The sequence below is a fragment of the Scyliorhinus torazame genome, chromosome 7 (genome assembly GCF_047496885.1).
Source record: "Scyliorhinus torazame isolate Kashiwa2021f chromosome 7, sScyTor2.1, whole genome shotgun sequence".
NCBI classification, from domain to species: domain Eukaryota; kingdom Metazoa; phylum Chordata; class Chondrichthyes; order Carcharhiniformes; family Scyliorhinidae; genus Scyliorhinus; species Scyliorhinus torazame.
Window position 1 is genome coordinate 116,344,013 of NC_092713.1, and position 27,646 is coordinate 116,371,658.

At 45.5% G+C, this 27,646-nt stretch overlaps 3 protein-coding genes across 5 annotated transcripts in view; 2 read left to right on the forward strand and 1 right to left on the reverse strand.

Annotated features, from left to right (window-relative positions):
- dio1 (iodothyronine deiodinase 1) overlaps nucleotides 1-14,925 on the forward strand; it is a 38,805-nt gene extending 23,880 nt beyond the window's left edge. The window contains exon 4 of one of the 2 annotated variants that reach the window (XM_072511317.1): nucleotides 14,811-14,925. In XM_072511317.1, coding sequence (XP_072367418.1) covers nucleotides 14,811-14,837 — 27 coding nt within the window. In that variant the 3' untranslated portion in view covers nucleotides 14,838-14,925. Of the gene's footprint in view, nucleotides 1-1,155; nucleotides 1,586-14,810 lie in introns of those variants that run through there. The other variant, XM_072511314.1, reaches the window with a different exon arrangement.
- Nucleotides 171-7,717, reverse strand: hspb11 (heat shock protein, alpha-crystallin-related, b11). Of its 2 annotated transcripts, none has more exons than XM_072511319.1 (5): nucleotides 7,559-7,717; nucleotides 1,854-1,960; nucleotides 1,467-1,535; nucleotides 1,310-1,353; nucleotides 171-403 (listed from the first exon to the last, which is right to left on the reverse strand). In XM_072511319.1, exons 1-5 carry the CDS (start codon nucleotides 7,651-7,653, stop codon nucleotides 299-301), a joined length of 420 nt encoding a protein of 139 aa, XP_072367420.1. In that variant the 5' UTR covers nucleotides 7,654-7,717; the 3' UTR covers nucleotides 171-298. The 2 variants fall into 2 exon arrangements, with proteins under 2 accessions (XP_072367420.1, XP_072367419.1); XM_072511318.1 differs by having other exon boundaries at nucleotides 171-406.
- The window catches only part of lrrc42 (leucine rich repeat containing 42), a 42,450-nt gene continuing 29,624 nt past the window's right edge, over nucleotides 14,821-27,646 (forward strand). Inside the window, exons 1-2 of the mRNA XM_072511307.1 lie at nucleotides 14,821-15,287; nucleotides 19,099-19,230. Of these exons, the coding sequence (XP_072367408.1) occupies nucleotides 14,821-15,287; nucleotides 19,099-19,230 (599 nt within the window). The remainder of the gene's footprint in view (nucleotides 15,288-19,098; nucleotides 19,231-27,646) is intronic.

The window sequence follows — 27,646 nt, forward strand, 5'->3', positions numbered from 1 at the left end:
TGCAGTACAAGTACTGATGGTGGGTCCGGAGTTACTCTTGTGTCAGAAAAAATAATCATGTACCAGAGAAAGACCTTCCGTAGTGCAAGTTGAAGATGTTGCAGTAGTTGTGATGGACTATTCAGTTGATAAAAGATACATTCAGGAGTTACTAAAGACGACTATGACAGTGTAGCAAAACAAAAAGAATTTATTCATATGGATCAATAATTATGCATTGTAACACATATTGTACTAGTAACATTGTGCAGCTTCAGTGTTTGAAAATCTTGTTCTTCAACAGTTGTGCTGCATAGACTCAAGCATTTTCCTCTGTACCTTCCACTGTAACCTTGTGTATTGACACAAAGTGATCAAAACCAGATTTTATGAGAAACCGAAGGTGTGTGGCGCTGGTTCCAACCTGCTGCATAAGAAATATACTTTGTTACTTCACATTACTTTTTTTTTAATTACTGCTATTCATTAGCTTAGTTGTAGAGATGCTGGTGAATGTATTACAGAGTTACATAGTCCAAAAGGTTCCAGGTTTGATTCCTGCTCTGTGCTCAAGTTAGATTATTACAACTAATGGAACAGAGGGGCACTAAATTACTTTGATGTTTGAGTTAAGAAAAACTGTCTGTTCCTGTTCAATGAACACTACTGGAAAACACAATCAAGGGATAGGAACAGCTCTCAGCTTTTACACTGGTCAATCCTTATGTATGAATAGTGTCTAATCAGGCTAGGTGCTGGAGGCTAATGTTTGTTGCCAAGAAAGGTAAAGTCTATATAGAGAGATGAGGATAAAAATCAAACTTGATTTTGTTGAATTAATAAAATGGCATTATTTCTCTTGTGTATATAATGCACAAGTCACAACATACTCATAGGTAAATTGCATTTATCAATATTTAAGATGGATATTTTTACACAGAATTGCAACAAATATATGGCAAATAAACAGGCCATTCAGCCCAACTAGTCCATATCAGTGTTGATGCTTCACAAGAGCCTCTCCATTTCTTTCTCATCTAAATCCTTTATATATTCGCTCCACTTATGTGCAGTGCATCTTGTGCTCCCAACATAATGAATATTATTTTGAACTATCAAAGATGATAAAATGCACGTTGTACAACACTGAATTTCCCCCACTTTTCACCATGAAAGGTAATGGGCCTTCTGCTGCAACAGAGCTGTAGAGATCAAGAACTTCAGTGGCATGCAAGAAATCAAGCTGCACACTAGTCCCCTGGTGAGTTACCTACCTATAATCATTTTGTGCAGAGTACTATATTATCGAATGGAAGATGTATGTACTTACTGTAAATTCCTCCATTTGAAGCTGTTCCTCAGAGCGCTCAAGTTCTGATAAAAAGACAGCATTACAAGAGGAAAGTCACCAAATTAACTGGAACAAAACAATTATTTTCCACAGTCATCTTGAAGATTTCACTAAAATGTTTGCTGAATGCACTTACCACTATTTGTTAAAGGTTCAAAATCTATTGGATCTCTTGCAACACTTTTCTCAATACTCAGGCTGTGCACTGGAACAGTGAATCAAATAGGTGTTACTATTAAAATATATTGTAATTATTTTGAGTCTTGTTATCTTTCTGCATTCTAATCAACATTAACAAGATGGTTACATGTTTATTCATGAACTTACACTGAAATATACACTCCTCTCAAAACTCTATTTATTCACTATACCTGAATTTCAGTAGCATAGTTCATAAATAATTAACAACTTTTGTTCATTGCATCCTATTTTATACACCTACAAAACTAGGTAAAACAGTGCATTTGTTACAATAAATTCTTAATCTTATTTAATAGTGATTAATAAACAGCAAAAGTCTTACCGTTATAACAGTGAATTTTCACAGAGCTAATTTTTATAAGATTAGCAAAACTTAGGATAAATTCTTGAGGGAACATTCCTGTCGTGATCCAAAATGTTTCCGAATTACTGTAAGCAGAATTATGAGAGATCATAGATACTTCTATAACTTGGCATTTTTAAAAATAATTTTCATCCCTCTTTTCTGATCCATGTTTGATTAGTTTCACAGTAGATGCCATCTGTTGATCCTTGAAGAGATGGCCATTCTTCATATCTGAGCCTAGACAGAAACAACTTGCATTTATATAGCACCTTGTACATGATCAGCATCCCAAGGGGGTAGATAGTTAGGAGGAGGAGAGGAAATCAGCCAAAGTTTATGCTCCAGCATTTGAGCTATGATTTGTAATTCTTTACATTCTAATGAGAAATAAAATATCCAAGGGGTTGACCCACCATCTTGTGGTTAACTAAAGAAGTTAAAAATAATATCAAACTTCAAGAAAAAGTATATAATTTCTCAAAGATAGGTGGCATGACAGAAGATTGGACAGAATGTAAGAAACAGCAAAAAATACTATAAGATTAATGGCAAAATTAGAGCATGACAGAAAGCTAGCTAGAAATAAAAAGACATCGTAAGCATTTCTGTAGATATTTTTAAAATGAAGAGTTAACAAAGTGGGCTTTGGTCTTATAGAAAGTGAGTCAATTATGTAAATGAGATAGGCGATGAATTGAAGAGGTATTTTGCATCTATCCTCACTAAAGCATACAAGTAACATCCCAGAAATAGTTGCAATCAGGAAATGGAAGAGAGGGAGGAACTCAAGAAAATTACAATCACCTGGGAAATGGTACTGAACAGATTGTTGGAATTGTGACCTGACAAGGCCCCAGGTCCTGATGGACTCCATCCTCAGGACTTAAAAGCTGTGTGAGATAGTTGATGCATTGGTTTTAATTTTCCAAAAATTCCCTAGATTCTGTGATGGTTCCATTAGTTTGGAGAATAGCAAATGTAACACCTTTAGTCAAACAGGGGGGGACAGAAAGCAGCAAACTAGAGGCCAGTTAGCTTAACATATAAGGTAAATATTCAAAACTATTCCTAAAGATGTCATAGCAGGGTACACAGAAAGATTCAAGGTAATCAGGCAGTCAATATGGTTTTGTGAGCGGGAAATCATGGGCGAGATTCTCCGATCCTGGGGCTAAGTGTTGACGCTGTCGTAAACGCTGGAGCGTTTTACGACGGCGTCATCTGGCCCCTAGGATCAGCGACCCTGCGGCGCACAGGGAGCCAGCATAGCACTGGAGCGCTTCACGCAGCTCGAGCTGCCGATACGGGCGCGAGCATGGCCGGCGTGAGTTCGCGCATGCGCACGGCTTGCCATCTCCGCGCCAGCCCCGACGCAACATGGCGGAGACCTACAGGGGCCCGGCACGGAGGAACACCCCCCCCCCCCCCCCCAGGAATAGCCCACCCACCGATCAGTAAGCCCCGATCGTGGGCCAGGTCACCGCGGAGGCCCTGGAGTCGGATGCCCCCCCCAACCAGGCCACACCCCGCAGCCAGAATGCCAAGGTCCCACCGGGTAGGACCACTCTAGAACGATGCCAGCGGGCACTCGGCCCATCGCCGGGGGGGGGCTGTGTTGAGGGGAGAATCCTGCCCCATGTTTAACCAATTTATTGGAGAGTTTTGAAGAAGTAACATATGCTGTGGAAAGAGGGGACTGATGGATGTGTACTTAGATTTGCAGAAGGCATTTAATAAGGTGCCACATCAGAGGTTATTGCAGAAAATAAAAATTCATGCTGTAACGGGGAACATCGGTATTGATAGAAGATTGACAACTAACAGGAAACAGAAAATAGGCAAAAAAATGTCATTTTCGGGGTGGCAGGATGGAATGAATGACATGCCACAGGGATCAGGTCTGAGGCCTCAGCATTTTACAATTCACATAAATGACTTGGATGAAGGGACTCAAAGTTATGATTGCTAAATTTGATATTGACACAAAGATAAGGGAGGAAAGTAAGATGTGAAGAATCCACAAGGAGGCTACAAAGGGATGTCAACAGATTGTGAGTGGGCAAAGATCTGGCAAATGGGAGTATCGTGGGGAAAATGTGAAATTGTCCGTAAGACATAGGAGCAGAATTAGGCCATTTGGCCGATCGAGTCTGCTCCACCATTCAATGAGATCAATACTGATTTGATATAGTCCTCAACTCCATTTTCCCACCTTATCCCCATAACTCTTGATTCCCTTACTGATTAAAAATCTGTCTATCTCAAAATAAAAAAGAAGCATATGATCTAATTGCAGAGCTCTGAGATGCAAAGGGATCTGGATGGCCTGGTGCATGAATTGCAAAAGGTTAGCATGCAGGTACAGCAAATAATTAAGAAAGATAATAGAACGCTATTGTTTATTGCGAGGGGTTGAATACAAAAGTAGGCAGGTTATGCTTCAGTTATACAGGGTATTGGTGAGACCATATCTGGAGTACTGTGTACAGTAATGGTCTCCTTATTTAAGGAAGGATGTAAATGCATTAGAAGCAGCTCAGAGACTAATACCTGGAATGGATGGGTTGACTTACAAAGAAAGGTTGGATAGGTTAGGTTTCTAACTGCTAAAATTTAGACGGTAACTTGATTAAAACATAAGATCCTGAGGAACCTTTACAGGGTGGACGTGGAGAGGATATTTCCTCTTGCGAGAGAATTTAGAACTAGGTAACAGTGTTTAAAAATAAAGGGTCGTCCATTCAAGACAGAATTTTTTCTCTCAGAATTGTGATCTTTTGGAACTCTTCTTCAAAAGGCGGTTAAGCAGTATCGTTGAATATTTTTACGGCACAGATAGATGGATTGGTGATAAGTAAGGGGTTGAAAGGTTATTGTGGGTAGGTGTGAATGTGGAGCTGATGTTACAATCAGAAGAGCAATGATCTTATTGAATGGCAGAACAGATTTGAGGTGCCAAGTGGCTTACTCCTGCTCTTAATTCATATGATCTTGGGTAAAGTTCATTATATCTTTCATTTATAATAATAATCTTTATTAGTGTCACAAGTAGGCTTACATTAACACTGCAATAAAGTTACTGTGAAAATCCCCAAGTCACCACACTCCGACGCCTGTTCAGGTACACTGAAGGAGAATTCAGAATGTCCAATTCATCTAACAAGCATGTCTTTCGGGACTTGTGGGAGGAAACCGAAGCACCCGGAGGAAACCCACGCAGACACAGGGAGAATGTGCAGACTCCGCACAGACAATGACCCAAGCCAGGAATCGAACCCAGGTCCCTGGCGCTGTGAAGCAACAGTGCAAATCACTGTGCCACCGTGGTCATTTGGGCTAATCTCTTTATTTACTCAAGGTAGTCAAGAGGATATGCGCCCCTTGACATTCAATGGCATTACCATCGCTGAATCCCCCACAATCAACATCCTGGCGTTACCATTGATCAGAAACTGAACTGGACTAGCCACAATAATACTGTGGCTACCAGAGCAGGTTAAAACGCTAGAAACCCATGGTGAGTAACTTGCCTTGTGACCCCCCAAAGCCTGCCCACCATCTATGAGGCACATGTCAGAAGTAATGGAATACTCTCCACTTGCCTGATGAGTACAACACTCAAGAGGCTCAACACCATACAGGACAAAGCAGCCCGCTTGATTACTCCCCCTTCCACAAACGTTAAACCCTCCACCATCGATGAACAGTGGCAGGCGTGTGTACCATCTACAAGATGCACTGCAGTAACTCACCAAGGTTCCTTAGACAACACCTTCCAAAGCCATGATCGCTACCATCTAGGACAAGAGCAGCAGATACCTGGGAACCCCACCACCTGGAGGTTTGCCTCAAAGTCACTCACCACCCTGACTTGGAAATATATCACTGCTCCTTCACTGTCGCTGGGTCAAAATCCTGGAACTCCCTCCCTAAATGCACAGTGGGTATATCTACATCCGGGCAGCAGTGCTTCAAGAAGGCAACTCACCACCATCTTCTGAAGGCAACTAAGGTGATAAATGCTGGCCTAACCGCGACGTCCACATCCCGTAAATGAATTTTTAAAAACTGGAATCATTCAGGAACACTAGAGGACAATGATTCTATCTTTCTTTCTCTGCTGCTCTGCAGGCCAATGTGCTGATCTCAGCCGATTCGGTGAGGAAATAACAAACTGGCGAAATTGGGGGGTATCACGTGTAAGTTGTCTGCTGCAACCAGCATCGAAAATATGGGGAGGGGAGGGTAGTAGGACTGGTGAGATATGGAATTGGGGCTGGAGGGAGCATGCATATCTCTACCGGCTCTCAGTTCACACCATTGTTACTGTATGTGTCAACCATGGTTAGGAGGCATTCACGCCTCTTGATTCACAAGGTTCTGGATTCAAGTCCAATTCAGGATTTGAGCACCAAAGTCAAGTCTAAAAACTCCAGTGCTGCACTGCCGGAGGTGCCATCTTTTAGAGAGATGTTAAGCCAAGGTCCTGTCTGCCTGTTCAGATGTACATAAAGACACCATGGCTTTATCTCAAAGAGCAGAGGAATTATCCACAATGTCCTGCCCAATATTAATCCCTCAGTGAACATAAAATACAGATTATCTGGTCATCTCACTGCAGTGTGTGGGAGCTTGTTGTGCATAAAGTTGCCTGCTGTGTCTCCTACATTACAACAGTGATTACACTTCAAAAACACTTAATTGGCTGTAAAGCACTTTAAGTGATCTGGAGGGTGTGAAAGATGCTATATAAATACAAGCTGTTTTTATCATTGGCCTGTATTTTGCGATCAGTCGCAAAGCAAGAGTGCCCACTGCTGACGAAGTAAGTATTGCTGAAAGATCTAGCCATTTCTCTGTGAGAATTTCATCTCGATCACTGTACAGTGGAACTGCAACTGATTGCACTATTCTTTACTGGACATTTCAAACATGGAGCTGGAGTTCTTGCATCAGGCTGTCCAATCACATTAAAGGTTTCTCACAGGCATTCGACCAAGAAACAAAAAGCAGTGGAATGAATTCAGTTTTTAAAAAATTGCGAATCACATCACTGTTTAAAAACCCAGTTACACCGGAGTGATATCAATGATTGTTAGCTCTGGGTGAGTAGAGGCCACAGCACAGCCTGTGATGGTGGTGCCCTGAATGACAGACCATGATTTCAGACTTGCATTACGTTCTAACGTTGCAGTCAGTTTCAGATGGGCAATGACAAAGAATATTGGCAGTTCATAGCAAAAGTCTGGGTAATGATTCCCATGATCTCACCCCTCCAGCACCACAGCCCTCCCAGGAACTGTGTTTAGCTAATTCCAGCCTCTTGACTGTAGCCAATTTTAACCGCTCTGCCAATGATGGTCGCGCCACCAGCTGTCAAAGGCCACCCTGGAATTCGCTTCCTTCTTTAATAAACTCTATAAAATCTACCTGTTTGACAGAGATTCTGGCCATCTGCTATAATTTCATCATGTGGTTAGGTGTCAAATTTTGTTTTAGAACGCTTCTGTGGAGCACCCTGCTATGTTTTACTTTGCCAAAGCCGCTGTCTGAATTCCAATTGTGGCTGTTATCGGAAGAGAAGGGACCCATCACCCGGGTGAAGAGACTGATACCCTGGACACGCCTTGCAGCCTGTCCTCCAGACCGAGGCCGCCTCGGAGTGAGGGCCAGATCCTCACCCATCGATGATGTTCTCCGGCGGATGTTTCTCATCTCCAGAGGCCGCCAACACGACCTGCGTCCCCGCTACCGTCAAACCAAAATCCTGCTTCATGTCGGCCTCCCCGTTACCACAACAACCGGCCACTTCCGGTCCTAGCTGTAATCCCTCCCCCAATGTAGACTTCCGGTCCCCCGTCTTCCCCACCCTCAAGTGTTCAATTTATGGTTCCGTGCCCATGAGCTGCCAGGAAGCGGGAGGGTCACTAAATTGCGGAGTTTTACAGCTAAGCGGGGAGTCCCGGTGACTGTCGGTAAGGGTGGTAGCAGCTGGCCATCTAGGGTAAGTGTTGGACTCGAGTGGAGAGAGATTTAAGAGAAGAGGATGGATTCTCATTCAAGCACTGTTGCTCCCTCCCCAGCCCTGAGCGGGGTCTTATTGTGAGGAGGTGACATTTGGTGCCACGAGTGAGAGCTGGAAGAGTTCGTGTAGCACGGAGGAGTTTTAACTGCATCTGGCCAGCGAGTCGCTGGACTAATTGTTCTTGGATCCCTGCCAAAATTTTGTTTCCTTGGCATTGATTCTATCCTTCCCCTGATTCCGCCCTCAGACTGAGTATTTGGTGAGATTTTAGTAGTTAAAGTTTAATCTTTAAAATTGATCTTGCATGAATGTCAGAATAATTGACATTAATATTGTTTTATCATTTGATGTAATATATCTGATAAATATAATGGTGTCCACATCGAATTAATATTCTCTTTGTGGTGATTCAGTTCCACTCAGATGGACAACAGTATTTAGCATTTAAAAATGAACTCTACTGCAATTAATACGAATTCATTAGGCTGTTAAAACAAACAATCTGATAGGAAAGCAAAGCAATCAGAGTGTAGCCAATAACCTTGACAAAAGGATGCGCCACAAAGGACTGGCAAGATGCAAGACTAGCAAAGTTATGTTGTGGCTGATGTCCTGAAGCTGGTTCACCCAACCTTTGCAAGTGGCAGGGACACCATTTCCACTTTTTTCTCACTCATGGGGCACATGAGCAGGTTTTGGAATGATAACGTTTGGCACATTGATGCATGATCAATTGGACAAAGATGAGAGTTGAATACAACTGAGGCTTTATTGCTCTAAGATGTGTGGCCTCCCACAGCAGCTGGCGAAATGGCTGCTGCACGGAGGACACACATATTTATACTCCACCTACTGGGCGGAGCCAGCAGGCAGGGACTACCGCCGTACCTGTAGCACAGGTCCTACCGTACATCACCTAATATAGGTGTAACAGTGGTTTGCCACATTCACCTCCTGTTAAAATTGAGTCCAGTGGGGGGGGGGGGGGAACTATATACGTCAGTTGAATTTACATATACAATATTTGCGGGGGGGGGGGGGATTCTTTTGAAGTCCAGTGAACCAGTTAGAAGTTTAACCGGTCCGGGGCCTTGATGTGCCGCTGGGAGCGACGCAGTGGTGGCGGCGATGCCAATGCTGGTCTGGCCTTCGGTGACTCTGGGTGCGTGCCGAAATCCTCTTCATCCTCAGGCGTGGGCAGGGGGAGGACGAATGGTCCTGGGGGGTTGCTGCTGGGAGCGCCTGGGAAGGGGGGGTGGAGCCGGGCCAGAGGTGTGTGTGTGTGAAACCTGCTGGTGCCAGGTCCCCGAGGGAGACAGTATCCTGGCGGCCGTCGGGGTACGCCACGTAGGCATACTGGGGGTTTGCCATGGAGCAATTGCACCCTCTCCACCAACGGGTCCGCCTTGTGGAGTCGGACGTGCCTACAGAGAAGGACGGGTCCTGGAGCTGTGAGCCACGTCGGGAGCAACACCCCGGATGTGGACTTCCTGGGGAAGGCAAAGAGACCCTCATGGGGTGTGTTGTTAGTGCGGTGCACAGTAGTGACCGAATGGAGTGTAGTGCATCAGGGAGGACCTCTTGCCAGCGGGAGGCCGGGAGGTTCCTGGACCGTAGGGCCAGTTGGATGGCCCTCCAGACCGTCCCGTTCTCCCACTCCACCTGTCCGTTTCCCCGGGGGTTATAGCTGGTCGTCCTGCTGAAGGCGATACCCCTGCTGAGCGGGAACTGACGCAGCTCATCACTCATGAATGAGGATCCCCTGTCACTGTGGATGTAGGCGGCGAAACCGAACAGAGCGAAGAGTGTGTTGAGGGCTTTGTTGACGGTGGCAGACGTCATGTCGGGGCATGGGATGGCGAAGGGGAATCTGGAGTACTCATCGACCACACTGAGAAAATACGTGTTACGGTCGGTGGAGGGGCGGGGCCCTTTGAAATCCACGCTGAGGCGTTCAAAGGGGCGGGAGGCCTTCACCAGGCGCGCACGGTCTGGCTGGTAGAAGTGCGGTTTGCACTCCATACAGACCTGGCAGTCCCTGGTGATTGTCCGTACTTCCTCGACGGAGTAGGGCAGATTGCGGGCCTTTATGAAATGGTACAATCGTGTGACTCCCGGGTGACAAAGGCTGTCGTGCAGGGCCTGGAGCCGGTCTACTTGTGCGCTGGCACATGTACCTCGTGATAGGGTGTCTGGGAGCTTGTTGAGCTTGCCAGGGCGATACAAAATCTCGTAATTGTAGGTGGCGAGCTCGATCCTCCACCTCAAGATTTTATCATTCTTGATCTTGCCCCGCTGTGTATTATTGAACATGAAGACTACCGACCGTTGGTCAGTGAGGAGAGTGAATCTCCTGCCGGCCAGGTAATGCCTCCAATGCCGCACAGCTTCAACGATAGCTTGGGCCTCTTTTTCGACGAATGAGTGCCGAATTTCTGAGGCATGAAGGGTGGGGAAAAAGAATGCCACGGGCCTGCCTGCCTAATTGAGGGTGGCGGCTATGGTGCCGCCTGATGCGTCGCTCTCCACTTGAAAGGGCAGCGTCTCGTCTACTGCGTGCATCGCGGCCTTGGCGATATCGGCTCTGATACGGACGAAGGCCTGTTAAGCCTTGGCCGTCAGGGGAAAATGGGTGGACTGTATGAGTGGGTGGGCCTTGTCCGCACAGTTTGGGACCCACTGGGCGTAGTATGAAAAGAACCCCAGGCAGCGTTTGAGAGCCGTGGGGGAGGGGGAGTTCCATGAGGGGGCGCATGCGGTCGGGATCAGGCCCCAGAACTCCGTTCTGGACCACATAGTCGAGGATGGCTAAGCGGTTTGTGCTGAACACGCATTTCTCCTTGTTGTAGGTGAGGTTTAGGAGAGTGGCGGTGTGGAGAAATTTGGCACGGTTGGCATTGTGGTCCTACTGATCGTGGCCGCAGATGGTGACGTTGTCTAGGTACGGGAAGGTGGCCCGCAAACCGTACCGGTCGACCATTCGGTCCATCTCCCTTTGGAAGACCGAGACCCCGTTGGTGATGCCGAGGGGAACCCTGAGGAAGTGATAGAGGTGACCGTCTGCCTCGAAGGCAGTGTATGGACGGTCCGCCTTACGGATGGGGAGCTGGTGGTAGGCGGATTTGAGGTCTATCGTTGAGAAGACCCGGTACAAAGCAATCTGATTGATCATATCAGAGATGCGTGGGACCGATTGATGGTTTGGCTGCAGTCCACGACCATTCTGTGTTTCTCCCCAGTTTTTACTACTACCACTTGGGCACTCCAGGGACTGTTGCTGGCCTCGATGATGCCTTCCCGAAGCAGCCGCTGGACCTCGGACCTGATAAAGGTCCTGTCCTGGGTGCTGTACGGTCTGCTCCTGGTGGCGACGGGTTTGCAATGAGGGTTAGATTTGTGAAGAGGGAAGGTGGATCGATCTTTCGGGTCTCAAGGCCGCACACAGTAAGGGGTGGTAGGGGCCCACCGAATTTCAGGATTATGCTCTGGAGGTTACACTGGAAGTCCAGGCCGAGTAGTAGGGCAGCGCAGAGGTTAGGGAGGACGTAGAGGCGGAAACCGCTGAATTCTACGCCCTGGACTGTGAGTGTGACCGTACAGTACCCCCGGATCGCCACGGAATGTGATCCGGAGGCCAGGGAGATTCTTTGATTGGCGGGGTGTACTGCGATGGAGCAGCGCCTTACCGTATCAGGGTGGATGAAGCTTTCGGTGCTCCCGGAGTCCAGCAGGCAAGAGGTCACGTGTCCGTTGGTTTTAACGCTGGCGATGCAGTGCGGACGAGACTGGTCGATGGTCACTGAGGCGAGTCGTGCTGGGTAAGGCCCCCGCTGGGGTGGTCGTCTGTGGGGTCCACGATGCGTAAGAGGGGTGCACCGCGCGGCTGGGGGCGTAGGCCTGAATATTACACGAGGCAACCTTCATAGAGAGCGCTAGCTTCTTTGTCTTTGCGAGATCGAGCGTGGCCCCTTCTAAAAGTCGCTGGCGTATGAGGTCTGACCCAATCCCCGTAACAAAAGCGTCCCGCATAAAGAGGTTAGAATGTTCAGTGGCTGTAACGGCCTGATAGTCACAGACCCGGACTAGTGGGATTAGGGCCCGCCAGAAGTCTTCTATGGACTCACCAGGGAGCTGAGAGCGAGTGGCGAGTGCATGTGTGGCGAAGAGCGTGTTCATCCGCTGGGCGTAATTTTCTTTTAAGTAGCGCCATTCGTCGTAGTTCGACGCGTCCTGGATCGGCGGAAAGACGTTGGAGCTCAACCTCGAGTACAGTATCTGTATTTTCTGAGCCTCCGGAACAGGGTCTGGTGCAGACCTGATGTACGCCTCGAAACAAGCTTGCCAGTGCTGAAAGTCCTTTTTGGCGTCGCTTGATTGCGGATCCAGCTGCAGGCGATCCGGCTTGATACGGTACGGAGGTCCAGCTTCTGAAAATCTTAGAGCAATAAATTGATGCACGATCAATTGGACAAAGACGAGAGTTGAATACAACTGAGGCTTTATTGCTCTTAAGATGTGTGGCCACCCACAGGAGCTGGCGAAATGGCTGCTGCATGGAGGACACGCATATTTATACTCTGGCTACTGGGCGGAGCCAACAGGCAGGGACTACCGCCATACCTGTAGTACAGGTCCTACCGTACATCACCTAATATAGGTGCAACAGTGGTTTACCACACACATCTTTAAAATGAATTTCCCCAAAAATGTTTAGGTATGAAGAAAAGAAAACTTGCCGAGCAAAAATAAAGCAATGTCAATGCATTAAATGGCTTAAAGCTTTAAAAAAATCGAATTGGCAATAAGAATGTTGTTAGAAGGTGAAAGTGTATGTGGCCACCTCAGGGTGCTCACTTATTCACTCACCCTCACCCGCTATGTAAGTATGTGTTGGTTTGTGAGGGTGAGTGAAAATCCTGAGGCTGGAAGTGAGCCAGACACACTCATTTTCTCTCTCACACGTACACACACCCTCGCCCCCCCCCCCCCCTCTCTCTCTCTCTCTCTCTCTCTCTCTCTCTCTCTCTCTCTCTCTCTCTCTCTCTCTCTCTCTCTCTCTCTCTCTCTCTCCCACTTTTGCACATGCACACTCTCCTCTTTCTCAATCACAAGCAGCTTCAATCTCTATCGCCTATATATCAATATTTTCACCCTCATCCTTGTCTATTTCCATAATTGCTGAAATTCTAATCAAAACTCAATCTTCAATCTTTCTTTTTCTGCCTCCTGACATCCACCCACCATGAACTCTATTTTGTTGCATTCTATTTATTTAAAGTTCCAATTTCCCAATATACCTGCCCTAGATAGTCTCTGCTGGCTTGTTTGGCCGGGTGGTAGCAGATTGCCATTGAGGATATGTGTTGCACTTGGGGTCAAGTAGGGAGCGAATAAGGAGAAGAGGATGGACTCTCATTCAACTGCAATGCTTAGTCCCCAGGGCTGGATGTCCCATTTAATGATGTGACCCTTGGAACAACTGGTGAAGGCTGCAAGAGTCTGGAGTGGAGATGTCTTCACTCTAGATCTGCATTACTCAACTAATTGTCTTTCTTGCCCTGCCAAATCTCTGTTGCTTTGGCACTGCCTCCACCTTGCCCTGGTACATGAGTTGAAAATCCTTATCCTCCTGTACAAATAACTTTACGGATCCACCTCTGCCTCTGCAGCAGACTTGTATCCCTTTCTAAGTCCAGCCTTTTGTAAACCCTATAAATATTCTCACACTCGTTGCGCAATAGCCCTCATCTGCACTTCCCTTCCTAAACCTCCTGACAATCGTTTTCCACTTTCAAAAGTCACAGGAAACCTATTTTTCTTTGTCCAAGGTTCCATATGCACCTTTTCTAATTGCGGGTTCTAGCCTGTGAAGTTCAATATTGGCAGGTAGAATAGAATAGAACATTACAGTGCAGTACAGGCCCTTCGGCCCTCGATGTTGCACCGACCTGTGATACCAATCTAAAGCCCATCTACACTATTCCCTTATCATCCATATGTTTATCCAATGACCATTTAAATGCCATTAATGTTGGCGAGTCCACTACTGTTGCAGGCAGGGCATTCTACGCCCTTACTCCTCTCTGAGTAAAGAACCTACCTCTGACATCTGTCCTATATCTATCTCCCCTCAATTTAAAGCTATGTCCCCTCGTGCTAGCCATCACCATCTGAGGAAAAAGGCTCTCACTGTCCACCCGATCTAATCCTCTGATCATCTTGTATGCCTCTATTAAGTCACCTCTTAACCTTCTTCTCTCTAACGAAAACAGCCTCACTGCTTCACTGTGTGAATTTGCTTCACTGTAATAGAACCATTGCTCACCGCATCAACGAAAAGTAGCACACTCAAATTGGACATACTTATATCAAGTGGTATTTTGTCTTAATGTTTTACCTTGATGGAGCCAGTTTCGTGGACCTTTTTACACACTGCAAAAACTTCTCAATGCTATTTATGGTTGAAACGTTTCCTCTGTCATACAGCAACACCTTTTAGAGCTGTTTCTCTGATAAAGAAATATAAGGAGCCGAGAAGAAAGTGAAGAAGAACTCGTGACTAGAATTCTCATGATTGTGCATGTGTAAAGCCAAACTGACAGAGGAAAATGTGACAACTGATTGTGTAGATAGAAGATTAAAGTGTGGGTCGGAAGTGTCCATGTTCATGCAGCATTGGGATCAGTTTTGAAACCAGGAATAGATTCTACAAAAAATGAACTGTTCCCATTGTCTTGTCACCAAGAATAGATAAAGCAGTGGATGTGAGTTTAAACCATTCACTAGAGAAATGTAATTTTAAGAAATGTGCCCTGAATTATAAGAATCAGGTTTTTGGATTTTGTTGCTTGAAGTTCTAAAAGTTTAGATATATCAGAATTGTTTTTTAAAATGTTTATTTTTTTCAGATTTCTTCCAATGTCTTCACACACTAGTACAAGTCCTGCATTTGAATTTGGGCCTATCTATGTACGTGAAAAGGGACAACTGCACCTGTTGAATGGTACTTCAAGCTTGACGAGAAGCGCTGGAAAATCCAAGTCACTGCGACTGTTTCAAAAGGGCTTCACTGTTAAACTGTGTATAGAAGATGGAGACAAGCCAAGCACTTGCAGGACTGATCACATTGTCTTCACATACACTAAGGAAGGGAGCCTTCGCTATTCTCCCAAGTCGCTTTTTGATGTAGTGCTTGGCTTTATAGCTGACAACATACAGCATGTTGACTCACTAATTGGCTTCCCTGAGCAGATTGCTGAAAAACTTTTCATTGCAGTAGAAGCAAGGAAGAAATTTGTTGATCCTGACACGAGTACAAAGGCGCTACTTAAATTCAGTGAGGCTTACGGAAGCCTTGTGCTCCAGTCCCTGTGTTTACGAGACAGGTACAATCTTTTTTTATCTGATCCAATATTGAAAATTCCTGCCCTACATCTCCGCACCATTCAGAAAAATTTCTGCATCTGAAACATTTCTTGTCTGTTCTCTTTACAAATGTTGACTGACTCTGCTGCAATTCCAAATTTTTTAGCTGGTGGGACTAGAGTTGACATTGGTGCTCCTACGTTACTGTGGGGGGAGAATTGGTATAAAGCCCAGTTACTATCTGGTGTATTGCTTTTGTAAGGTGCACAGAAGTGCACACCATTGAGAATAGTTGGGCTTTGCTGTAATGCGCTTCCTCCAACCCCATCAAATAGTCTGATGTCACTGTGTCTCTCTCACACACAGAATGACTACTTGGAAAAGGTACTTGAGAGCTCTCAATACTCTCCTGTTTGAAACTGCACCTTCAGGTGGTGCTAACATTGGTTGGGGCAAAGATACAAGTTGTTTTGTTGTTCCACAGTACAATACAACTGTTTCATTAGATACTGGCAGTGTCCAATGATTATTATGTAATGATTTGTGTTTAATGATTTAATGATCTTTAATAATATTTTGAAAACTTTTCTTTTTCACTTGTCCATTTGACATAATCTAGGGACCTACCATAGCTAGGAAAGCAGACAGATGATCTGCCTCCAAGATTCTGCTAGTTGCTGCTGTTGGGACATGTGTGCACATGTCTAGGTGGCTACACTCCCTCTCCTCTTGCTGCTTAGATGCCTTGCAGGCTAGGCACCACCCTGCCATGGCACAGCTAAGATCAAGGACCCAAGTGAAGCGAAGGAATAAAACCAATATCCCTCTGCATTGTAGCATCACTCCAGTTTGGTTATTAATGAGATGTAAGTCATATTACACTCTTCTCTGACAAAATTGTTACCTTTTGAGAACTGTGTTCTGTGGTGTTAGACACTTGTATTTCATTCCTTGGCCAGGGTCTGAAACTAGCTAAGACTAAATTGATGAACTGTCTTTACTGTAAGAGCGCTGCATGAAATCAACTTGGCCTTGGGCAATCTCAATTAATTTGTTCTTGGAGAGAGGCCTATAACACAAAATTGCTCCTAATTTGGTTCTAATTTACTGTTGCTCAAAAACCAAGATGGCTGCTATGGGGAACCAAAAAGGGTTTTGCTGAAACACATTGCTGAGGCCGAGTAGAAAGACTTCACACTGTACCTCAACTAGTGACTTGACCGAAGAGCACTGGGTGCTCAAGGTGGCAAGTTCCAGTTTTCAGTATTAACAACCACAGAACTAACAAAATTTATATCCTTTTTAAAATAGCTAGTGCCAGAACCATTACAATCAGTGTTTGGGTTTAATTTGGGAAAATATAATTGATGAAATAGCTTTTTGGCTCATCAAGAAAAATATCAGCTGCAATAGCGGCAAAGAATAGAACACTTAGCAATTTAAAATATATATATTTCATGAGGTGTGGGTGCCACTGGCAGTGCCATTATTCATTGTCAATCCACAATTGCCCTTGAATGTAGTGACTTACTAGACACCTTGGAGGGAGGTTTACAAATTAGTTGAGAGTCAACCAGATTGCTATGGATCTGGAGTCACGTGTAGGCCAGATCAGGTAAGGACAGCAAATCTCTTACCCTAATGGACATTCGTGACCGAGATGGATTTTTACAACAATCGACGATAGTTTCATGGTCATCATTACTGAAACTAAAGTGAAAGTGACTGCCCTTGACATCAAGGCAACATTTGATTGAGTGTGGCAAAATGAGTTAATGGCAATTAGAGAGAAAATGCTCCGTTGGTTGGAGTCATACCTGGCACACTGGAAGATGGTTGTGTTTGTTGGAGCTTAACAATCTCCGTTCCAGGGCGTCACTCCAGGAGGTTCCTCAGGGTAGTGTCTAGGCCTAACCAATCTCAGCACGGAGGACCTGTGTTCGATCCGTGTGGAGTTTGCACATTCTCCCTGTGTCTGTGTGGGTTTCACCCCCATAACCCAAAGATGGGCATGGTAGGTGTATTGGCCATGCTAAATTGCCCCTTACTTGGAAAAAAATAATTGGATACTCTAAATTTAAAAAAAAAAGTGTGAATGTTGGCAGATGATGTTCAACACCATTTGTGGCGACTTGTACTGAAGCAGCCCATATACAAATGCAGCAAAACCTGGACAATATCCAGGCTTGGCTGACAAGTGGCAAGTAACATTTGCACCACACAAGTGCCAGGCAATCACTAGCTCCAATAATAGAGAATGTAACCATCTCCCCTTAACATTCAATGGCATTACCATCACTGAATTCCCACTATCAACATCATGAAGGTTACCATTGACCAGAAGCTCAACTGGACTAATCACATAAATACTGTGGCTACAGGAGCAGTGCAGAGGCTAGGAATCCTGTGGCGGGTAACTCACCTCATGACTCCCCCAAATCTGACCACCATCTGCAAGACACAAGCCAGGAGTGTGATAGAATATCTCCACTGTACTTGCACACTCACGAAGCTCAACAAAATCCAGGACTTGATTGGCACCCCATCCTCAAACATTCACTCGCTCCACCACCAACGCACAGTGGCAGCAGTGTATACCATCTACAAGACAGTGGCAGCAGTATAAACCATCTACAAGATACACTGCAGGAGCTCAACAAGCCTCCTTAAACAGCACCATCCACAACCACTACTATCTAGAAGGACAAGGGTAGCAGACACATGTGGCCACCACCAACTGGAAGTTCCTCTCCAAGCTATTCTCCATCCTGACTTGGAAATATATCAGCATTCCTTCACTGTGACTGTTTCAAAATCCTGGAACTCCCTCCATAACAACATTGTGGGTGTGCCTACTCCACATGGACTGCAGCAATTCAGGCAGCTCACCACAACCTTCTCAAGGGCAATTAGGGAGAGGCAATAAATGCTGGCCTAGCCAGCAACACCCACACCCATGAATTAAGTTTTTAAAACTGGCTTTCAATTCCACATTTTATTAATTGAATTTAAATTCCACCAGCTGCTGCAGTGGAGTTTAAATCCATGTCCCTAGGGCAATAGCCTGTGACCCTGGACTTTTAAAAATAAATTTAGAGTACCCAATTATTTTTTTTCCCAATTAAGGGGCAATTTAGCTTGGCCAATCCACCTAACCTGCACATCTTTGGGTTGTGGGGGTGAAACTCACGCAGACACGGGGAGAATATGGAAACTCCACATGGACAGTGAGCCAGGGGAGGGGTTCGAACCCGGGTCCTCAGCGCTGCAGTCCCAGTGCTAACCACTGCGCCCCGTGCCGCCCCGTGACTGGATTACGAGTCCAGTGACATGGGGCGGTACGGTAGCACAGTGTTTAGCACTGTTGCTTCACAGCACCAGGGACCCGGGTTCGATTCCCAGCTTGGGTCACTGTCTGTGCGGAGTCTGCACGTTCTCCCCATGTCTGCGTGGTTTCCTCCGAGTGCTCCGGTTTCCTCCCACCAGTCCCGAAAGACGTGCTTGTTAGGTGAATTGGACATTTTTAATCCTCCCTCTGTGTACCCGAACAGGCGCCAGAGTGTGACGACGAAGGGATTTTCACAGTAACATCATTGCAGTGTTAATGTAAGCCTACTTGTGACACTAATAAAGATTATTATTATTGTGGTGCTTCTGTCTCCCCTATCTATATCCCTGGTTCAATTACCGCGGTGGGTCTAGGTAGAGAAAGCCTGGTGTTTACCAAACCTTTTTTGTAGTGGGCCTGGGAGAGAAGGCATGGATATATCTCCCCTCCATGGAAATCAGATTCACTCCAGCATTTAAAAACAGTGCTTTATATCATTACAGATGTTTAATGGTGTCGGAAAAATTGGAAGAAATCCAGTCTTTTCGTGGTTTGATGTGTCTGGATCTGTCCAGCTGTAAGCTGGGGGATGAACACGAGCTCCTAACGCACTTGACGTCTGAAACCTTAGTGAGGTACGGTACGTGTTAGTGGCTACAACAGAAACACTATGAGAAATGTTTGCAGTTCCATGCAAAATAAATCTTCATGGCATTGCCTCACGCCCTGAGCAGACTTAACACATTAGCTGCATACTTGACTGGTACTTGAGTCCTTAAATGACTTGACAGCTCCAGAGCAAAAGCAGTTCACAACACTCACTCAGTTATTTTCCTGACCATAATTAGGGCCAGTAATTTAGCAGAATTGTTCAGTGCTGTTGATTATTTCTCAATAAATCTTAAACATCTGAGGCATAAATCGATGAAACCTCTTACACCAAAACTGATTCCATGTCATTATCAGATTCTTTTGATAAGTTTCATGCTGTTTTAAATGTTTAACAATACATTTTTACACAGTGGTACTGTTTGTGTAAACCATGTTGGCTGGGGTTTATCACTGGGGATCTGTGTTTGTTATATTGTTTTGTTCTTGTTGAAACCTGATGTTTAAAATTGTTAAAATTATAAATGCCTCAATAAAAATATTTTCCACAAAATAACATTTTTAATTTCATTTTAGACATTTAACCCCCCCCACCACCACCACCACCACCACCGCCCTGATCCAGTGGTCCATCTTCATAAAGTAGTATTTTAAATGTCTTTCCTTGTACAGTTTAACTGTCTATTGTCGTAAAAGCCCACCTGATTCACTAATGCCCTTGTCTGGTCTGGCCTACATGTGACTCCAGATCTATAGCAATATGGCTGACTGTTATCTGCCCTCTGAAATGGCCCAGCAAACCACACAGTTGTAGAAAATTGCTACGAAGTCTGAACGGATAGAAATGGAACCCTGGCTCAGAAGACCGTAACTTTCACTTTTCTTTATAAAGCATGGAGGAAAAGAGTCACAGGAATGCTAATTAGTTTTAACAACAAGGAAAAAAAATATCATACGCCACTTCACCCCCCCCCCCTTAACTTAACAAATATACACCAATTTTAAAGATTAACACTGACTACATTGGAAAATAGGAGCAGGGGGAGGCCTGCTCTGCCATTCATTATAATCATGGCTGATCATCCAGCTCAATAGCCTAATCCCGCTTCCCCACATATCCTTTGATCCCCTTCACCCTAAGTGCTATATCTAATTGCTTCTTGAAAACATGCAATGTTTGGCCTCAACTACTTTCGGTGGTAACGAATTCCACAGGCCGGCTACTTTGAATAAAGATATTTCTCTTCATCTCTGTCCTAAATGGTCTACCCCATATCTTCAGATTGTGACCCCTGGTTCTGGACACCCCCACCATTGGGAACATCCTGCATCTACCCTGTCTTGTCCTGTTAGAATTTTCTAGGTTTCTATGAGATTCCCCCCTCATTCTTCTGAACTCCAGCGAATACAATCCTATCTGATTCAATCTCTCCTCATACATCAGTCCCGCCATCCCAGGAATCTGTCTGGTAAACTTTGCTGCACTTCCTCTAGAGCAAGAACATGTTTCCTCAGATAAGGAGAACAAAACTGCACACAATACTCCAGGTGTGGCCTCACCAAGGCCCTATATAATTGCAGCAAGACATCCCTGTTCCTGTGTTTGAATCCACTCGCTATGAAGGCCAACATACCATTTGCCTTCTTTACGGTCTGCTGTACCTGCATTCTTGCGTTCAGTGACTGGTGTACGAGGATGCTCCGGTCTTTTTGCACGTTCCCCTCTCCTAATTTATGGCCATTCAGATAATAGTCTGCCTTCGGGGATAACCTCACATTTGTCCACATTATACTGCATCTGCCATTCATTTGCCCACTTTCACAACTTGTCCAAATCACACTGAAGGATTTCTACATCCTCCTCATAGCTCACCCTCCCACACAACTTGGAGTCATCAGCAAATTTGGAGATATTACATTTTGTTCCCTAATATATAACTGGGGTTCTAGCACCAATCCCAATCCTGTGGTACCCCACTAGTCACTGCCTGCCAATTTGAAAAAGACCTGTTAATTCCTACTCTTTGTTTCCTATCTGCCAACCATCCATCTCAATACACTACCCTAAACTCATGCGCTTTAATTTTACACTCAAATCTCTTATGTGGGACTCTATCAAAAGCCTTCTAAAAGTCCAAATACACCACATCCACTGCCCCCCCCCCCTCCTCCTCGTCAATGCTACTAGTTACATCCTCGAAGAATTCCTGTAGATTTGTCAAGCATGATTTCCCCTTCATAAATCCATGCTGCCTCAATCCAATCCTGGCTTCAATCCAATCCTGTCACTATTTTCTAAGTGCTCTGCTATAGAATCTTTGATAATGGATTCTAGAATTCTCCCCACTACCAACATCAGGCTTACTGGTCTATAATTCACTGTTTTCTCTCTACCTCCCTTTTTAAATAGTGGAGTTACATTAGCTACCCTCCAATCTACAGGGACTGTTCCAGAGTCTGTCGAATGCTGGAAGATGACCATCAATGCATCCGTTGTTTCTAGGGCCACTTCCTTAAATACTCTGGGATGTAGATTATCAGGCCCTGGGGATTTATCAACTTTCAATCCCAACAATTTCCCCAACAGCATCTCTCTACTAATATTGATCATCTTTACTTCCTCCCTCTCAATAAACCCTGCATTCAGCAACATTTCTGGGATCTGATTTATGTCCTCATTGTGAAGACAGAATCGAAGTGTGTTGATTGCTCAACCATTTCTTTGTCCCCTATTATACATTCCCCTCTTTCTGACTGTGAGGGACCTTTACTTATCTTCACCAAACTTTTTCTCTTTACATGGCTATAGAAGCTTTTACAGTCGGTTTTTATGTTCCCTGCAAGCTTACTTTCGTACTCTATTTTCCCCTTCTTAATCAATCCCTTGGTCCTTCTTTGCTGAATTCTAAACTGCTCCCAATCATCAGACCTGTTGTTTTTCTTGGCCATTTTGTATGCTTCTTCTTTGGATCGAATACTGTCTCTAATTTCCCTTGTAAGCCATGGATTTGCTGCCTTTCCCTTTTTACTTTTGTACCAGATAGGAATAAACATTGTTGTAGTTCGCACATGAGCTCCTTGAATCTTTGCCATTGTCTATCCACTGTCATCCCTTTTAAGTAACATTTCCCAATCTATCATAGCCAACCTCCACCTCATACCATCGTAGTTTCCTTTATTAAGATTCAGGACCCTAGTCTCAGAATCAAATTCTTCACACTCCATCTTGATGAAAAATTCTATCGTGTTATGGTCACTCATCCCCAAGGATCTCGCACAACTAGATTGCCAATGATCCTGATCTCATCTCACATTACCCAGTCTAGGATGGCCTGCTCTCTAGTTGGTTCCTCAACGTATTGGTCCAGAAAACCATCCCGTATACACTCCAGGAATTCCGCCTCTACGGTATTGTGGCTTATTTGATTTGCCCAATCTATATGTAGATTTAAAAACCCCCATAATTACAGTTATTCCTTTATCGCATGCGTCTTGAATTTCCTGTTTAGTGCTATTCCCACTGCAGTTTGGAGGTCTATATATGACTCCCACTAATAGTTTTGCCCCTTGGTGTTTCTCAGCTCTACCCATACAGATTCCACATTATCAGAGCTAATATCCTTCCTCACTATTGCGCTACTTTCCTCTTTAACGAGCACTGCCACTCCACCGCCTTTTATTTTTTGTCTATCCTTCCTAAATACTGAATATCCCTTAATTCCGATCACTGGTCACCCTGCAGCCATGTCTCCATAATCCCGATCATACCCATTTATGTTTACTTGTGCAACTAGTTCATCCGCTTTATGGGGCAGTACGGTGGCGCAGTGGTTAGTACTGCCGCCTCAAGGCGCCGAGGACCCTGGTTCGATCCTGGCCTCGGGTCACTATCTGTGTGGAGTTTGCACATTCTCCCCGTATCTGTGTGAGTCTCTCTTCCCACAACCCAAAGATGTGCAAGGAAGGTTGATTAGCCATGCTAAATTGCCCCTTAATTGGGGAAAAAAAAGAATTGGGTACTCTAAATTTATTTTTAAAATAGTTCATCTGCCATATTGCGAGTGCACCGCATGTTAAGGCACAAAACCTTTAAGCTTGTCTTTTTAACATTACTTCTCTCGCTCCCAATATTTTTCACTGTGACCCTGTTTGAATCTGGCCCTTGGTTTCTCTGCCTATCACTTTTTTCTTATTCCCCATTCTGTCTTTTGTTTTTGTCCTTGTTTCCTCCTCCTCTAAGTCCCTGAATAGGCTCCCATTCCACTGTCATTTTAGTTTAAACCCTCCCCAACCACTCCAGCAAATACTCCCCCAAGGACAACAGTCCTGGTCCTGCCCAGGTATAACCCACCCGGTTTGTACTGGTCCTACCTCCCCCAGAACCAGTCCCAATGCCCCAGAAATCTGAAACCCTCCCTCTCACACCATCTCTTTAGCCACGTATTCATCCAATATATCCTGCTATTTCCACTCTGACTAGCACGTGGCACTAGTAGTAATCCTGAGATCCCTAGCTTTGAGCTCCGACTTCTCAACTTTCTTCCTAACTCCCTATATTCTTCTTTTAGGGCCTCATCCCTTTTTTTAACCTGTGTTGTTGGTACCGATGTGTACCATGACCACTGACTGTTCACCCTCCCCATCCAGAATGGCCTGTACCCGCTCCGAGACATCCTTGACCCCAGCACCAGGGAGGCAGCATAACATTCTGGAGTATTGTTTGCAGCCACAGAAATGCCTATCTGTTCCTCTTACAATTGAATCCCTTATAACTGTTGCATTGCCACACTTCACTCCTCCCCACTGCAACAGAACCAACCATGGTGCAACAAATTTGTCTGTTGCTGCTTTCTCCTCAACAGCATCCAAAGCGGTATATCTGTTTTGCAGCGGAATGGACACAGAAGATTTCTACACTGCCTGCCGAGCTCTTTTGCTCTGCCTCGTGGTCACCCATTCCCTGCCTGCCTGCGGAGTCTGAGCCTGTGGGGTGACCACCTCTCCATACGTGCTATCCACGACATTCTCTGCCTCACAGATGCTCCACAGTGTCCCCAGCTGCTGCTCCAGCTCCAGGACCCAGGCTTCCAGGAGCTGTAGTGGAGACACTTCCTGCCACACATGCTGGTCCCGGGCACTGGAAATATTCCCAGCCTCCCACATGGAGCAAGAGGGGCAAACCAAGGCTTTTAGCTCCCTGCCATGACCTACCCCTTTAAATTAAACCTTTGGAAGATGCTTGACATTAGGTTAAAACTAATTTTCTATGGCCCTTCTGTCCTTGTCCTTGTCCTTGTTGCTACCAATTATAACCATTACAGATTATGAACCACAAAGTATTTTTTTAGAATTTTATTTAAATTTAAGGTACCCAATTTATTTTTTTCCAATTAAGGGGCAGTTTAGCGTGGCCAATCCACCTACTCTGCACATCTTTGGGTTGTGGGGGTGAGACCGACCTACGCAGACTCTGGGAGAATGTGCAAACTCCACACGGACAGTGACCCGGGACAGGATTGAACCCGGGTCCTTGCCGCCGTGAGGACAAAAAATACTTTCAAACTATAAGTGATAAACATTGGAAAGACTTACCAACCTTACCCACGACTTACCAATCAGCTCTCTCCCTTGTAGCCTTAGCTGCAGCAGGACAAGACCCCTCTCTGAACATTTTAAAGTTACAAAGCAAGGAGAAAGAACGAGGAGCACCACTTCCTGTTCTACACAGAATTCCCACTCTGTTTCAAAGTCCTCCTTTAAACTACAATGCCCCATTAACTCACAGTCCCTTTTAAGCACACAGATTGTCTGTGGTCAAATACACACAAATAGTTCTGAACCCAAGCTAGTGTCTGTGGTTTCCTCCTCCGAATTCCCCAGACGATTGTCATATGAAAGTTTCCAAACTCCACTCTCCAAAACACACTTTAAATCTCCTCTCATGACACTTCCGGTGATGGCGGGTGGGAGGCAGCCGCACAATGGAGGGCTCCCGTTCGGGAGCGGCATTTTCGGGGCTTTAAGCCCGGTCCCAGGGTCCACGGAGGCGGCAAAAGCAGGGAGAAGACACGGAGGAGGCACAGTGAAGGCACAGTAAAGGAAAATGTCGAGGGTGAGCAAAAAAACGGCTGTAATAAAAACAGCTGAAGGTCCGTCGGGGAGTGGAAAGGTTACCGAGGGGTTACCAATGAAAATGGAGACTGGAGCACCAGGGGAAGCCACATTGCTTATGGCTGAAGAAATAACTAAGGTGATGGCTGTGGAATTCGAAAGCCAGTTTACAAAATACATGGAGACGATGAGGGAGGTTTTGAATGTGCTGGTGGAGGAGGCGATTTCCCCGGTGACCACGGCGGTGGCGAGCGGAGGTGCAGGAGCAAGGGAGGGCGCTGAAGGAAGTGGAGGAGATATTATTGCAGCACGGTGATCAACTTACCTCGATGGGGAAGGAGATGTGGAAGGTGATAGAGATTAACAAGGATCTGCGAGGAAAAATGGAAGACCTGGAAAACAGATCCAGGCAACAGAATTTGAGGATTGTGGGGCTGCCTGAAGGAGTTGAAGGACCGAGGCCGACTGAGTATTTTGCCGCAATGCTGGCGAAACTATTGGGCGAGGAGGAGGATGCCTCCCGATATGAACTGGATCGGGCACATCGGTTGTGGAGGCCTGTACCAAAGGCGAGTGAGCCGCCAAGGGTAGTGACTCTGTGCTTCCGTAGGTGCAGTGTGAAGGAGAAGGTCCTGTGCTGGGCCAAGCAGAAGCGGGTGGTGCAGTGGGCTGGAGCTGGTATACGTGTATACCAGGACTTTACGGTGGAGCTGGCGAGGAGGCGGGCTGTCTTCAACCGGGTGAAGAGGGCACTGTACATTAGCAAGGTGCAGTGCGGCATTGTATATCCAGTGAAGCTGAGGGTGACTTACAAGCTCAAGGATTTTTATTTTGGAACGGCGGAAGCAGCGGAGGAGTTTGCGAAGGCAGAAGGACTGTGGCAGAACTGAGAAATTGAGAAATGGCCATGTGCCGATGTAACCTCATGACTGTATTTTCTTCTTTTTTGTTTCACTGCGTGCGGGTGTATGGGCTAAAGGAGCCAATGTTGTATATATTTGGACAAGGGAAGTGATGGGACTTTCACTCGAAATGAGGGCTCTTTGGGGTGTAGGTGGATATGTGGGGTTTGCGTGCTAAAAGGGGATTTCTGGGCTTTCCTAGGGCCAGGCAAGGGGGAAAGGGACCCGGTTTAAGCCGGCCAGTGAGCGGGAGTGAGGTTGGGGGAGGGGCTGCGGCCATCGGAGCCTGGCAGAACAGGGTGGGGTGGAAAGTTGGGGGGAAGGACCGAGGTTGGGGGGAGGAGTTTTACAAGAGGCAGTGGAGGGGAGGAGTTGAAGAGGGGGGGGGGGTGTTTACAACTCTTGGGTATCATGTACGGTACTCTTCGAGGTTGGATGGCACTGAGTGTGGGGGGGAGGGGCCTCTTTAGGTTAATGGTGACCATGGGCAGTCCCGGACTCCTTTTTCTTTTTCTCCTTTGTTTTTTGTTTCCACCGTGGGAGGGTTTGTTTTATTGGATACATAAATGGACAGGTGGGCCGTTGTTTGGGGTGGTGGGAGGATGGGATCGTTGTTATTGTTAAGGGGATTGATTTTGTATTTGTTACCGTTTGCTGTTTGTGGGTAGGGTGTAAATTTTGAAGGAAAATGTGAAAATGGAGAATAAAAACATTTTTAAAATTTTTTTTAATTCTCCTCCCATAATAATAATACTTAGCTGTTTGCATTCCAAAATCCAGGCCAGGTTTTCCAAATTACATTTTTAAACAAAGCTTCCACTCCACCATTAACAGTAAATCCAGTCCAGAATTTTACACCAACTCCTTTTGCGATTTCCTTGTCTTGACGGCTGTACAAGCTGTTCACATTTGCTTTAACTCTCAATTCCCAGACTGTATTAAAATTATGTCACACATTTATCTACCTCTTGAGGTCTGCTGTCCCACTTTAAACCTAGTTACTGGAATTGTCTCTTCAACTCAGAATACTTGTTTGCTCTTCCTAGAATTCTTCAGAATAATACCTTGGATTCTGTTCTCTTAACTTCATGTGTCTTAAACAATCTTTCTGTCCCAATTCCGTGGGTTGGAACTTGTTCTTCAGGAATCCTGCCACTTTGCAACACCCTTGTCCTGTCCATCTTCTCGCAGAGTTGGGAGAGTTGTTCACTTCCCCAGTATCCTGTCTCCAACTGCTCACCAATTCAGTTAAAACTAAAACTTAAAAGCTTCTCTACCTTATGAGGCACGGTAGCACAGTTGTTTCACAGCTCCAGGGTCCCAGGTTCGATTCCCGGCTTGGGTCACTGTCTGTGCGGAGTCTGCACGTTCTCCCCGTGTCTGTGTGGATTTCTACCGGGTGGCCCTGTTTCCTCCCACAGTCCAAAGA